The sequence below is a fragment of the Halichoeres trimaculatus genome, unplaced genomic scaffold, assembly GCF_033239565.1.
Source record: "Halichoeres trimaculatus isolate MK-OKI-2021-1 unplaced genomic scaffold, fHalTri1.1 fHalTri1_scaffold_17, whole genome shotgun sequence".
Taxonomy (NCBI): Eukaryota; Metazoa; Chordata; class Actinopteri; order Labriformes; family Labridae; genus Halichoeres; species Halichoeres trimaculatus.
The window spans coordinates 24,487,232-24,501,880 of record NW_027437195.1 but is presented as its reverse complement, the minus strand read 5'-3'; the positions used below and the strand labels follow the sequence as shown (position 1 = coordinate 24,501,880).

At 38.3% G+C, this 14,649-nt stretch overlaps 2 protein-coding genes across 3 annotated transcripts; one reads left to right on the top strand and one right to left on the bottom strand.

Moving 5' to 3' along the window:
* Window positions 1-338: 338 nt before the first annotated feature.
* cdkn3 (cyclin dependent kinase inhibitor 3) lies at window positions 339-3,720 on the top strand. The gene is made up of 8 exons (XM_074692397.1): window positions 339-409; window positions 1,282-1,374; window positions 1,607-1,662; window positions 1,734-1,778; window positions 1,862-2,084; window positions 2,581-2,612; window positions 2,715-2,818; window positions 3,461-3,720. The coding sequence occupies exons 2-8, from the start codon at window positions 1,295-1,297 to the stop codon at window positions 3,548-3,550; spliced, it is 630 nt and encodes a 209-aa protein (XP_074548498.1). The 5' UTR covers window positions 339-409; window positions 1,282-1,294; the 3' UTR covers window positions 3,551-3,720.
* Window positions 3,721-4,886: 1,166 nt separating this feature from the next.
* On the bottom strand, window positions 4,887-12,872 carry cnih1 (cornichon family member 1). Of its 2 annotated transcripts, XM_074692649.1 has the most exons (6): window positions 12,664-12,872; window positions 11,187-11,255; window positions 10,865-10,912; window positions 7,372-7,484; window positions 6,294-6,437; window positions 4,887-5,897 (listed from the first exon to the last, which is right to left on the bottom strand). In XM_074692649.1, the coding sequence occupies exons 1-6, from the start codon at window positions 12,742-12,744 to the stop codon at window positions 5,870-5,872; spliced, it is 483 nt and encodes a 160-aa protein (XP_074548750.1). In that variant the 5' UTR covers window positions 12,745-12,872; the 3' UTR covers window positions 4,887-5,869. The 2 variants fall into 2 exon arrangements, with proteins under 2 accessions (XP_074548750.1, XP_074548751.1); XM_074692650.1 differs by lacking the exon at window positions 10,865-10,912 and having other exon boundaries at window positions 12,664-12,864.
* Window positions 12,873-14,649: the final 1,777 nt, after the last annotated feature.

Genomic DNA, 14,649 nt, shown 5'->3' with positions numbered 1-14,649 from the left:
CTTTTAGCCTTGATGTTTGAAATATGACTTTCATTAAAATATTCGTGTAGGTTTGATTAATTTATCCACATATCACAAAAGTTTATTAAAGCAAACATAGTTTTACATGTGGAAACATAACAATAACTCTATTTTATCGACAGTTTACCTCTAGGATTCTAAAACCGTCCAACTACTTCGAAATTCAAGGCGCTCGTACGAGAGGTGTCCTCGAGCATCTCCTTGACCCCGCCCGTGTAAGCAAGCTCAACCTTTAAATGGAGCACACACACGCATGCGCTGTTGTGGAGAGGGGCGTGGTTCAAGAACAAGCCATAAATCTGATTGGCTGATATCTGCTGGTAGTTTTCAAATCGAAGCAGCAGCTGACGGAGCTGTCAAAACAGGCGACAGGAGGAGAGCGAGAACGGTGAGATTTCTAAAAAACTGTCGAAAAACAAAGCGTGTTATCGACGAAATGGGTTATTTAACTGCTTTTTGTCCTATTCCGAAAATAGTAACTATAAGGTTTGATTTGAATATACTTTATGTTCGACGTAAGAGCTAGAGATAGCTAGCGTTAGCTTCTGTTTGGTGCATCTGTCAGAAACTTTCATACGGACAAACACCGACGTAGTGTCGTTTAATGCTTGTGCAATCGCATGTTATACGAGTTCAGTATTTTAGCCTTACAATCCCCTTTATACCGGGGAAAATGCTAACTGCTAGCCTGGCTTTGTCATGTTTAATTCATAGGTGACAGGTGAGTTTGTAGCATAGTGCACTGACACGTGAGCTTCTTTAAAAGACCAACGTACCTGACTGTAACCTGTTCAAACACATGTAATACAGAGCTGTGAGACCTTAAGTTACACAAAAGATACCCCAACAATAACATTATGAGAAATATGATATAATAAGTATTATAATAAAATAACAATGCCTTAAGAATACCATCTAATTTGGTTCAGCCAAAACAACAACTAACAAAAAAAGAAGAAGAGAAAATAGCTATTTTTAAAAAGAGAGAGAGAGAATGTAACAATTGTTTACGTTTGTGATTTTTTATTTATTTTATTTTTTTATTTTTGTTTGTATCAGCATGTCAATGTGTTTTAGGTGTGGCCATTTACAGGTTTCTGCCACACCCATGTATTTTTACATAGTAATTCCCAACAATGGTAGATTTTTGCAGATAAGCTGGTATTTTCTAACTCATTTCAGCTGAGCCTCATGGATATACACTTTTTATTGCTGTGTAAAGAAAACCAAGTCTCTCCTAAGTATGTAAAACTCTTTCAGCTGTGCTGAGACGATGAGGACGAATGAATTTGACTCCTCATCTGAAGACGAGGAGGTTGGAGAGGAGCAGCTGACTCCTCTAAACATCTCCTGGTAAGTCTCGAGTTTGTCTTTTAACTTCGGCAAACAGAAATACTTTTTGAGAGATGCTAGAGTTTTTTTTTCTGAATTTATTATGAATTACAGCTGATGTGGAGTGATGATTGACATCCTTTGTGGCTGTTTATAGCCTGGTGACAATATGAACTCATGTCTTATTATGATGGTAAAAGTTTAAAATTGTTATCCTTGTGTTTATGACTGTTTCATGTTTTGGGGCTTTTAGGTTACCCCTATCCATAGTGGAGTGCTCACAGTTTCTTGGGATTTGTGCACTACCAGGTAAGTTTATTGCTTTCAACTGTTTTTAAATCATTAAAGGGCTTGTGCATCTGATAAAAGGTCTGATTTAGGTTGCAGATACAAAGATATCCGCAGGAGTCTGGAAAGAGATGTTGGTAAGTAGATCTAAATTATCCAGCAGTATGGTGGTTGTTATCCCTTGTTTGTCTTGATATCTTTGTTTCTGTCTTGTTGACAGAGGAGCTGCAGAATCAGGGTGTGCAGGAGGTGTTTGTTTTCTGCACCAGAGGAGAACTCAATAAATACAGAGTCCCCTCCCTGCTGGAGGCGTACCGCCTGCGAGGCTTCACCGTTCATCACTGGCCCTTTCCAGATGGAGATGCCCCCGAGCTGGAGCAGTGCTGTCAGATCCTGGAGGAGCTGCAGGTCAGCCTGGAGACCAACAAGAGGACTGTGATCCAGTGAGTGAAAGAATAAGATCATAAATAGTGCTAAAGCATGACTGGCTTAACTTTATGCAGAGTTTTGTCCAGGGGTCTGGGAGGATAAAGTCCTCTCAAAGTCTGATCAGACGGTTTCAGGTGTTTAAAGCTTTTTTAAGTAGCTTTAAGACGGCTATGAAACAGACAAACATCACAAATGACGAATACTTAGGACCTGAAAAGGTTAACAAAAAAGGAAAAAAGAAAAGTGGCTGTTTTTAAACTTAGAAATCCTTTCATTCAGATGAGAGAAGGTTAAAAATAGGCCTAAATTTCCAGGACAGATAAAGTCTTTGTTCACATTCGGGGTATTTTTAAACCTCTTTAAAGCGGCACACAGCCTAGGAAAACCTGAATCCTTCTCACCTCAGAGACCTTCGTTTTCTGTGACACAGCTCCCCTCGAGACATCTCTCATTTCACATTCAGCTTTTAGCATCTGATGAGATTTTTGCTCTTCTTTCCTTTCCCCTCAGCTGTTACGGAGGCCTGGGACGCTCTGGATTAAGTAAGAATACTTTCCTCATCATTTAAAGGTTCTCTGTGTCAGGTCATGTTAAAGGTTAAATCTCTGTAAGTCTGATCCGTCTCGTGTTTTCTGCTGCTCCAGTCGCTGCCTGCCTGCTGCTTCAGCTCTCTTTGACAATGACGGCAAATAAAGCGATCGAACTTCTGCGAGAGCATCGAGGAGGAGGAGCGATACAAACAGTGAAGGTGGGAGTTTACTTCTAAACTACTACTTATATTTGACTGCTAATTTTTTAGACTTTGTATTGTCCCTTCAGTAGCTCTGACAAAGCTTTTTGTGAGTTACAGCTCAAAAAAATCTTTACTCATCTCATCCTGGCATCTTTAAATCCCTCAGTTCAGAATGCTACATTTCAGTTACTGTCTCTTTAAAAACATCAAGATGTTCTAGAACTCTATCTTTTTAAAAAAGGTAAATTTTTCCACTTAAGAAGATTTGTCAGTTGGTGATGGTGATGTCACTGTTTGAGGAAATCTCAGGAATTTTTTAACTTTGTACTCTCATTCTGAAATTACTTCAATACACCTTTACCTGAGTGTCTGAAATTGTATCCACATTCAGTATTGGCATCCAACATTACAACTTAATATTTGTTTGTAAAATATGAAAAATGCATGATAGCACCTCTTTAAAAAGACGACACAAATTCCAAGTTTCAGGCAGACAGTGCACTGAAGATTGTGTTAAGCGCCCAGAACAAAGATATTTTTTAACTAGATTGTGAGAAGCTTCGTTAATGGGGTCAAATACTTACATTATGCATTGGATTCTCTTTTCTCGTTATGTTTTTAAAAGCTTATCACCTCTGCATCTTTTCTCTTCTACAGCAATACAACTTCCTCCATGAGTTTCGGGAACGTTACTCAGCCTACATAGAGAGCAGAGAGGTCTCCACAGAGCGCTCTGTGTCTCGGTGATCGCTGCTTTCCTCTTCAGATCCTGAGCTGCAAACATATCGATCTCTTCAGAGTGATTCTTTCCTGATTGTGTGTGTGGCGTTATTGCACTTTAACAGAATACGCTAATATATTGCTTTATTTCCATCCTCATTTTAATCAAATAAAAGACGTGATGAGGAAATCCTGCCTGGCTGTTGTTGGTATATTTTATAAAGGATGAAGCCTGTTATATTTAAAGTAAGAGGGTTTCTGAAACAGTTTTACCAATCACAAAGTCATTTAAAGTTTGTGTTAGTGAGGTGTGTGTTTGTTTTGGAATTAAATGAAGATTGGATTGAAACAAATTTTCTTTGTTCAAGACAACTTTTTACTGGATATAACGCAGCGAGGTAAGGTATTTATCAGTACAGTTACATAGCTCTATGGTTTTAAATGCATTATCAAGCAAATGTAGCAGCTGGCTTTAGGTAGCATTATCGGCAGACAAGTGCTCCCACGTATCTGTAGGCCAACGTGACAACAAGTAAACACCATCAGTTTGTAAGTAGTTTAGTAGCCCGAGCTAAAGGCTAATTAGCCTTTAGCTCGGGCTGTATCACTCTCCCATGTAGCTTTCTTATTTTCTGTCCTTTTTCTGTCCGAAAGTTAGTCTCCTGTGTCCACCATCACTACAAAATTAGTCACAGAAATCATTTTCAGCAGAGAAAAAACATAGATCTGTGTTTTATCTCTTCTACAAAACTTTCTCAGCCGGCATGGTGTTGCCATAGAGACCTAGACGTGCTGTAAATCAATCCAGTCCTGCTTGACCCGATCAGGAAACCAAGAAGTAGCGATTTAAAATAACCTGGAACTAGAAACAATCGTGCTGCTAATCTTATTTTAAAGTGTGGATTACGATCAGGCATATGTCTGGAAGGGAGAGTTTTTCAAGATCACTTTCAAACTCCTCACAGCCTCTTTAAGGTAAAACATCACACAGTCCACAGTAACAGAGTGGGATATTTTTTTATTCAGATTCAAATAAACTCAAGTTGTCATTGCCTAGATGTGACATGAGGGGATCTAATACATAAAAATTAAATTCTATCCTTGACAAATGAGCTCCCCTTTCCCTGATGGATTTACACATTTGGAAAATGGCGATAAATACTCTGATGAATTTAAATGGCCTCAACAAAAAGGATCAGTTTCCAGATCTGATTCTGGAAACGACCCCTGACTGCGAGGAGTGCTTGATATCCTGGAGACATTACAACGTAAATTTAAACATAGAATAAATAAAAACATCGGAGTTCTAATGCTGTGGAATATTTGGTGATGAAAAACTAAAACACAGTGAGGAATTTAAAAAAAAAAAAAAGGTACAATCAACAGTATGGCACGTCAGCAGTTTCCTACCAAAGCTTGAGCGCAGAAAGCTGAAAATGGAGAATTTATCGCTTCATAATATTTTACTGTTGAGTCTACCTTTTGGATATCTGCTAAAGATCTACAGAAACACAGGCCACACACACACACACACACTGCTGTCTACTCTTGGTTCACACTTCCAAAAACAATACTGCCACTGATGTTTCAAACCGGGGTTACATGATGATAAAAAAGGTCTGAAGTTTGGAAAAAACCCATCAGATAGTGTGGAAATGTGACAACCACGCTACGATTGTCCCTGTGCAATGTTTCACTCAGTGATAATAACTCATGCATTTAGCCCTCACTGAACACATCTGTCCCTCCAAGTCCAAAAAGATGCTCCCGTTGAGACATGTTTTATGCACCTGAGGGGAAAAAGCAGAAGTGGAGTTTGCATTTTCTTCAACTGATGATAAAATCATGTAGCGGGTATAAATCAGCTGTTTAAAGCAAAAGAATTTAAAACTCAGACAAATCTAAAGCAGCTCAGCACACAGCTCAGATTCTCACAGATAATGCACACCTGAAAAAGTCTCACCTAACCTGTAAACACTCAAGTTGGGAACCAAGATGGAAAAACTTTATTTAAATCCCAAAGCATTATAAATCACCACAAAGTTTAAAGTAAAAACAGGAAAAAGAAACACGTCCGTTCAGGTTTGTCCTCATGTTCCGTAAAATTTTGTACTATAGTGCTATGAGAGGAACGCCGAGACCGAGAAATTCTCTGAAAACAGGCTAAATGTTTCCGAAATGACACTCTGCGCTGTGTTTGGGGGGAGTCGAGAGTTCGTTCCGCTAGAAATGGCGTCTAGTGTTGCTGAGTGGTCGTCTTCTCCAGCAGGTCCAGAGTTCCAACACTAAGATCATAGTGCCTGGTCGTCTACTGTACATGCAGGTCCTTCTCCTTCATCGTCAGGTTTAAGAGCTCACCAGAACATAAATCATCCTGTCAAAGAGAAAAAAAAAAACAGATTTTATGTATCAGGCTTTAAGCATGTTTACTTCTGATGTGAAATCAGCTTTTTGAATGGGTGTGTGTGTGGTTTCTGTCATTTTTGGTGCCAGCCTCAAGTGGACACCTGAGGTACTGCACTTTCGTACTGCCACTTGGATACAACTACTCTAGCTTTGTTCAAAGATTGATGAATCCAACTAAAAGCATTTATCACTTCCTCTAAACAATTTGACTCGTGTCTTTTCTTTTCTTACCACATACATTAATTTACTAACTCTTAAATCTTACGGTCAGGTTCTGTAAAAAAACAACTTTTTTTCTTCTGTTTGAATGTCAAACAAAACTTAAACTTTCACAACAAAAGTCAAAACACAGACTCATCCTCACCCGTAGAGATAGTAGAAGAACGACAGGAGGTAGAAAGCCAGTTTGCACCAGCCCTCTTTTTGACAGAATGCCAGGATGTCGGCGTTCATGATGGTTGTTGGGTCGTAGAGTCCTGGACAGCTCATCACAGGTCTGCTCATATACCTGCGAAAGACATTTTATGTTAAGTCAGACCGAGTTTGATTTTATTTATTACGACAAACTGTGTTTGATTAGTGTAAATTTTCCTTTACTCCAAACTGTGACAGAAAAAGGTTCACACACAGCTGTCATTACCTCAGCCAAGGAGATTATGTTTTTGGGAGAGTTTGTCTGTGAATATAACTCAAAAAGTAAAAAACGGATCCTGATGAAATTTTTAGGAAATACTCGAAATGGGATAAGGAAGAAGTGATTAAAATGTGGAGGTGATCTGGATCAGCGTTTGGATCCAGGATTTTTTTTAAAGGATTTTTTATCACTGCGAGATACAGCTGTTTTCACCATATGTGTATATAACTCCACGATAAATGGTTGGATTGCTTTGCAAAACAATACAAGACAAGGTCACCATGATTTCTGACAGATGTAAAAGTATGATTCAGATCCTGGCAATATTCTGTATACTAAGATCTGGAATATGGAATATGTACTGGCTTATCATAATTTTCAACACTGTCAGGTAACAAATTATCGTACAAACCTGCAACTAACACCAAACTGTAGCAGACAGTCTGCTCTGTCTAGTTCTTCTTGAGACCACTGGGGAAATTATCCAAGGCCAAATGTTATTGGTGTTTTTTCTTAACGGTGACATTTTAAAGTGCAGTTGCCATGTGCGAACTGGACAACAACAGTGACAATGGTGGACTATCGTGTAGTGTTTGTGCTGCTGAATCTGGCCGTCTTTCAACACAATGAGCATCTGCTGCACCACTTCTTCACTTATCCTCTGTTTTGTTCATTAGCAGCTGACAACATTTCTTCTGGTCTGTGGAGGGGTGTTTTCAGTCCCTCAATGTTTTTGTGTAAATTGTGATTTTTTTTCACTGCACTTTTTTGCGTTTTTGGGTGAAATGTGAAAGCATGAGATACAAACCTCCAGACATGATAAGCCAGCAGCGGCAGGTTGAGACAGAGGGTGAGCCACTCGGCTGCGCAGAAGAACATCACGCAGAAGAAGAAGTGGATGAGATACTCTGGGAGCACCAGCTGGAAGAGAAATAAATTAAAGAGGTCAGAAACATGATAAACAACCAGTCCAACTACTTTGTTCCTCTAAATGTGTAAGCTTTTCATCTGTCCTGACATTGAAGGTCAAGTGTGGAGAAACGTGTCGAACTGGTCAGAAGACGATTTGATTTAAAGATACAAAGCCTCTAAAGCAGAGACAGAACGGTGAGCTATTTACAGAGTTAGTCTTCTAAAAACTGCAGTCGGCCTCACACAGTCAAAGACAGGACTGAAATACAAATGAGCTGCTGTGAGGAGCTTATTTTAACTCTGCTTTTAGAAAATGTCACAAGCATTGTGCTTTGTTTGATGGAATCTGTGACTCAAACAGGGTGAAAAATCAATCCTGCAAAACGGGGAGCGACAAGCTTAAAAACTCCAGAAAAAGTTGAGCTAGTCTTTCAAACTTCACGCAATAATCAGCGAGGAAAAAGAGGGACTTTTTTTAGTCATGTGGCGAATTGCACCACTGGCTTATTCACAATGCTCGCATGTTTTCCTCTCACGTCATGTTTTGGGTAAGTGTCATCAAAATGCCTGTTTGCATACGGGTTGTTTGAATGTTGGGAGGCTGTCTCAAAACATAAGATTGTCTTTGAAATTGCTTAAATATTAGAAATTTATGAAGTTTTTTGGTGTAAAATAGTCATTGTGTGTTAATGGTCAATCTGGTAAATGTTGGTAGAAATCCAGTAGACAGAAAAGGTTCATTTCCCACCCTGCTTACACATCATGCATCATCACATCTGAGAAATAGAAAAGGGAAACCCATCAACAACTTGCTCTGCAGATTATTTGCTCATCTCAACATGTTCTGCAGTGAGGGCAAACCTACAGACCATCCCACGTCCTCACACGCTGGAGAAGGACCATGCTGTGAGCACTAGCAGTGTTGTGATGCAGCAGCCTGCTTCGGGTCGACAGAGTTCGAGCTGGTGCGGGGGTTCACAGGGGCAGATGGAGGCACCACATGGAAGCCATGCATTCAAAGAAGAGCAGAGGGCGCAGAGGGAGGGGCGACGGACGGCCCACAGATGGAAAGGTGAGGGGCGTGTAGGGGAGAGGAAGGTGCAGGAGAGGAGTGGAGGGGGATGTGTGGAAATCCTGCACTGTGCTGCCAAATACAAAACAACTGATCACAGCACAAAACATGTGCCAAGTCACTGAGCTGACGGTCCACACGCAAAAAGACGGGCCACGGTCAAAACTGCAGAGAGCACTGACGAGAGGATCAGAGACAGACAAACCTGCACTTTTCACTATGTTTACTCCTCCTACTACTGAATTCAGCAGCCAATCAGATGCTCTGAATAGTGCTGAGCTGCAGCGTGTTGGGATTCTGCAGCCATCTGTTCTGAACCACAGGTGATGAAGGCTGGAGCCAACACTGAGCTCATTTTTATACAAAAGCTTTGTGCTGAATTAAGATGAGGAAATTGTGACATGTTCGAAATTTATTTCAGCTCGATCACCTGCGCTATAAGCTCAACTACATAAGCTAAACACCTCATCTGAAACATCCTTCAGGGTTTAAGTGTGTGAAAGAGCATCGTTACTGACTAATGAAATCAAACCTCACCTGTCCCTGTCATGTCTCTTGATACCAGATAATGAGCTATCAGTTTTCTGACTGAGGGAAATGTTCTCCAGCAGGGGGCGATATGAGGAAACTGTGTCAGGATTTTCTTTGGCAGGATCAGGATCTGGATGTTATCGGGATTGTTTTTCATATTCAGATTATTCTGACCTGCAATCGACATTTTAATCCCATTTTAATATTTCTTATCTTGTGTTCTAAACCATTTTTCGCACCTTTTTAGTCTTCTCTGCACCATTTTAACATTTTAGTCAAGGCTTGTTAGAGAACATACAGAGCTTTAACTTTATACAATTAGCATATGCACGGTACAAATGTAGTGTTGTGAGACATTTAGAGTATGATTAATTCCGGTGCTGTAATTAAGACATTATTAGATGAAAGCTGGGGGCTGTATGAAATTTAATACTATGTCATAAGTCAGACCTATTGTCTGCTTTTAAATATTATGGCCCACAACCTGCCTGAAGACCTGAGGGCTACACAGAGCTTAAATATTTTTAAAAGAAAACTTAAAACTTACCTTTTAAATTGAGCTTTTAACTGAGTTTTACTTTCATTCATTTATCTAAATGAGTTTGGATCTTCTTCTTAAAAGGCATATAATCTTAATCTTTTAGTTTAATATATTCATTTTTTTATCTGCTTCAACGTAATTATTTATCTTCTTGTTTACTGCACTGCTACTTTCAGCTTATCCTATATCTTGAGGTTTTAGGTTTACATAATTTTCTCCTTAACAACTTTAGTCTTTTAATATTTCATTATCTTATTTGTTTCCTTTAATTTGGTTGTTTTATTTTCTTATTGTAAGTTTAACATTTTGCTTTTCCTTCTGTGTTTCCTCATTAAGGTCTCCAGATAGCATTTCCACAGTTCCTCAGGTTATCTGCACAGGTCTTAATTAAACTGTGTTCATCTTGTGCTCTAGGGGTGTGGGTTGATGGGATGGAGGTGGGGGGTTGTACACTAATGTGTGTGTTTATGGGAGTTATCAGGTCACTCATGATTATTATAACTTTTTCTTGTTTTCTTTTGTCAAGCTCTTTGCGTTGCGCATGAAAAGTGCTTTATAAATAAAGTTTGATTGATTGATTGATTGATTGATTGCTTGAGGTTGTTTAATCCCAGAACCTGACAGTCATTTAAACACAAAATATATTAAGGAAACAGTCAAGGTGTTTCTTTGACGTCACAATGCTAGCAGCTTTGTAAGGACGGCCTGCATAAACCGAGTCGTCATACTTAAACTTGTTTCCTGAGAGTTATGTGTAGCAGTAGCTATACAACTATTTGCAAACAAAGGGTAGGTTGTAATAAAATTCATGCATGTTTTGAGCATTTGCAAGTCTTTTCAGTTAACAGCTACACTCACTCTACATTCAATAACACAAATATATTTCAGGACAGAATATTGTCCAATACCGCACACAGACAGAGGCTCCTTCCTCAACATGCAGTCAACGAATCACTTGTTGCTCATTCCCTTAAAGCCGCACTTAAAGCTTTTGAAGCATAGAACAAATAAATATGTTTCACAACAGTCAAAAATGCTCGCAAAAACAAAAAAAAAAAGGAATTTTCTACAAGACAGTAATAAACCTGAAGCACAGGTGGCATGGTGTCTAATCCCAGGCTGAGCTCTCGCCTTAAGTCTGAGATTAGTTAACTGAAAAGACGTTTGCAAACACTTCTCCGTGCAAAATGACAAGACTGCAGACTTGAGTTGAACTGAGCGGGCATTTTAAAGATTGGTACAAACCTTCAATGCAATTTTGACTCTTTTAATCTTTTTGACCTTTTCAACTGTCTTTTTGCCGTTAAAAAAAAAAGTGTAAAAAAAAAAAAAAAAAAAAAAGCAGATTAGGAAAAACAAAAAAAGGCATTAGAGAGTTTGACAGCTGACAAGATCACTAAATTCATAACAGGCAGGTTATTTAGCAAAACAGTGCAGAGAAATGATTGAAAAAGACAGGTAGGCGGATAAAGTTATCCTAAAATAAATGAAAAAACCTTTAGACAGAGCGTTTTGCATGCAGTCAAAGAGGCAACGAAAGAGCATTAGGAAGCGTGGTGTCACTTACCGGATTTAAAGTGTTACACTGATCTATAGGATTCTTGTAATCTGTCTTCAGCTCATCAAATGCTATTATCTGGGGGGGACAAACCATTGCAGTGTTAATCAGTACAGACAATCAATAATTACACAGTTTCAATTGCACAGTTTCAATATTATAATGTTTTTTTATGCCACTTTTTTTTCTTAGTAATATAACCCTTTATCTTGCACTGTTATTATTGTATTATTTATGTACTACTGAAAAAAAACACAATTTCTCTTTTAATCAATACATACAAGTTATTCTGTGATATATGCAGCAAATTAGTTGACATATTCAGGGATCTCTCTTGTATTGTCAGAACATCCATAACTGACAGACAAACAACCCCCTCAAAATTTGCATTATTACGAAAGAGAAAGTGTGACACGTCTGTAAATCAGAGGGAACTGGCGACAGCAGGGACACAGTAGTGATGGGACTTTTGGCTCTTTTTAGTGAGCTGGTTCTTTTGGCTCGCTCACTATTACAAGAGCTGGCTCCTTCAGCTCCCAAATGGATCGTCAGATTTAATGTAACTTCAAACAACCTTATACCAAAAACTAACGCGAAAAATGTGCCATGAATTACAAACAAAAAAGCATAGATTTTATCGGACGTTTATTATTTATAAGGATTTCTTTATATACTCTATTGCAAAAGACACCTCTACATAAGATAAAAAGAACTAATCTTTGATTGTACGTATATTGTTTATGAAAATTTAACTATATACAGAGGAACAGCAGAGACAATCCTAGTACATTAAACAATAATGTTTTTGCGAAAATATGAATTAATCCTGTTTATATTTTCATGTCATATCTGCCTTATTTTGGTAAATATTTAGAGTTTGTGGAGACGGATGTTGCCACAATTCACATATGCAGGTGTTTACCTGCTGTCAGTGTGGGCACAGAGACTACTAAAAAATCGTGTCAATAAGGAGCCGGCTCTAAGACTCGGATCGTTCAAGATTGACACATCATTCTAACAGTGCGTTGATGCACGCTAACACTAGCAGAGCATGCTAACTAACTGAAAGATTCATAATTCAAAAAAGATACAGATCTGACAAGTTAATGTACGTTCGTATAATCAGAATGTTGTTTATAAACGTGGAGAAAACGCAATAATACGATGAAAATTTGCCTATACAAGTGATTTAATCGACAGCTAACGTTAGCTTTTAGGAATGGTTGGGCGTGTGTCATTCATTCTGTAACGGTTACGTTCTGTGTTGCGTACACTGAAGTCTGAGCGTGCGGCAGTTTCTATGGAGTTATCAAAAAGTGTCTTGTTCAGACGTCGCCAGAACAACGGCAAGCTACGTAAAACCTGAAAATGTCCCGGCTGTGTAGCCTCAAGGCTGGCCTAGCATTAGCCCTGTCTTCGCTTCACCCACTTAAATTAGCGACACAGACAAGCAGTCGTGCCTCAAGACGTCTGAATGCATACTTACATGCCAAATTGCGAAGAAGATAAGTGCCGCTGTGAGCAACAGAGCAAGCATATAACAAAAGGCCGCGAATGTGAACGCCATTTTTTCTCCGGTTCTGCTGTTCGGTTCCTGGCTCAATCAGCGGATGATGCAGGCAGCTTCGTCCGCAACTGATTTGAGATTTTGAGCTTGTCTTCTTCTTCTTCAATAGGTGTTCATCCGTATGGCATACATTCTGTTGCATTACTGCCATCTCCTGGAGTTATTTATTAGTGATGGGCTGTACGCGAACGAATAGGCTCAAAGAACCCACTCTTTTAACGATCCAAAAAGCACGTTACCCCATCTTAACCATTGTAATGAATTAGCTATTGTTATCTTTTAGTTGTCTATTTTCGATGAGTGCTTTTTTTTGCCATTACAGTGTTTTTCCTTTAAAAGGTGCCAGTGTATTCAGTAAATGCTGGGCTAAATATGATAATATATATCTATAAAAACTAATTCACACATGTCAACTTCAAGATAGAAACCTCTAAAACCCAGACGCTTCAACATCACTGTCATTTTATTTGGACAATAGGACAATAGACACTTTATAAAGTATGGGAAAGTACAAATATCTCAAGTTTCACTTATGCTATGAGGCAGCTGGTTATGATACACATCTCAGGTTGTTTTTTTAGTAAGAAAGGAATGACGATAGAAAGACGTTATTTAACCAGAGAGAACAACAAAAGAGAAAGAAACTAGATAAATGACTCCAAGGAAACAAGTAGAATTTATACTGGAGAGTCTGTCTGTAGGTTATCAAAGTACTGCCAGTATGTAAATACTTTATAAAGAGTAGGAACACAGCTGAGACCACATTTCCAGGACTTTGTGTGCAATATTTTGTATGAGGTTTAATAATTTAAAATATTCTGGAAAGAACACATGCAAAAGATCAGCAGGTTCTTGAACATATCGTTTAGAAAATGATGAAAAACACATTTAAGCATGCAACTCTTTTACAGTAGCTTTCCACATTTGAAAGGTTTAGAGAATTTGGAGAACAGCTTATATATTTTGTATGAAGAAAATTAGGGCCATATGGAAGAAAAAATGAGAGAATTTGAGAATTAAGTCGACATGTACCCAGTTAAGTCGAAAGAGAATGTGGTTGTAATTTTACAACAATCAAGTCATAATGTAAAAAATGAAAATGGTTGTAGTGTTTTCTTCAATGTGACTATCATACTCTGTTGTATATATTCCCACATAAACCACACTGAATAAAATATAGAGACTGTTTGAGTTCGTCTGTCTTGTTGAAATGAAACCCGCCCACTAGCCAAGACATCTCTAGTTTCAGACTGACTTCACAGTTTTGAAAATAAGCCACATTTTAAAGGGTTTTTTACAAGTTTAAAGTTCATAAAACTTTCTTAACTCATACAACACAGCACAAACTACACCTTACGTAACAGCAGAAACCATTAAACACGAGAAAACCCCATGTTGAAGTCACGTTTATGTGCTACAACAGCGAATTATAAAGCTGACAGTGTAATAATTAACTTCTGTCTCATCTGTTGTTCCTGTTGGATTAAACCCTGACAGGTAAATGATTCATGTCTACAATCAATAAATGGTTTACATGAAACACTGTGATTGTGCGCACATTTTTCAAAAAGAAAAGTTTGATGGTTTATTTTTTAGCATTAAAAAATAAAACATGAAATATTTTGATTTTTCAAGAATTTCGTGAAAAAAGTAGTGTCTTAACAAAACCAACTCCTCACAATAAGTTGTCTTATTGTTTCCTATAAAAAATATTTTTTGTCAATTTTTTTATTGTGGCGTCATAGTTCTTCTGTGACCAGTGAAATTATGACAAAACACTAAAATTTAAGAAAAGGCATTAGTATGGTAGATTCAGCAGTTTGACATTATTCATGAGGTGGTAGTTTCCTGACTCAGGGCTTTTACTTCAGCTGTAATCCTCCTTTCCCAAAGTCAGAGCTGACG

What these genes read in the sequence shown, in the direction of transcription:
- cnih1 (XM_074692649.1), bottom strand. Translation starts at nt 12,744, where the DNA reads ATGGCGTTCACATTCGCGGCCTTTTGTTATATGCTTGCTCTGTTGCTC. An exon ending in TCTTCTTCGCAATTTGGCAT is followed by an intron (nt 11,256 to 12,663) that starts GTAAGTATGCAT and finishes TGTCCCCCCCAG; the next exon opens with ATAATAGCATTTGATGAGCT. An exon ending in GAGTCAAAATTGCATTGAAG is followed by an intron (nt 7,485 to 10,864) that starts GTTTGTACCAAT and finishes TTTCTCTTCCAG; the next exon opens with CTGGTGCTCCCAGAGTATCT.
- cdkn3 (XM_074692397.1), top strand. Translation starts at nt 1,295, where the DNA reads ATGAGGACGAATGAATTTGACTCCTCATCTGAAGACGAGGAGGTTGGA. An exon ending in ACTCCTCTAAACATCTCCTG is followed by an intron (nt 1,375 to 1,606) that starts GTAAGTCTCGAG and finishes TGGGGCTTTTAG; the next exon opens with GTTACCCCTATCCATAGTGG. An exon ending in CCTGGGACGCTCTGGATTAA is followed by an intron (nt 2,613 to 2,714) that starts GTAAGAATACTT and finishes CTGCTGCTCCAG; the next exon opens with TCGCTGCCTGCCTGCTGCTT.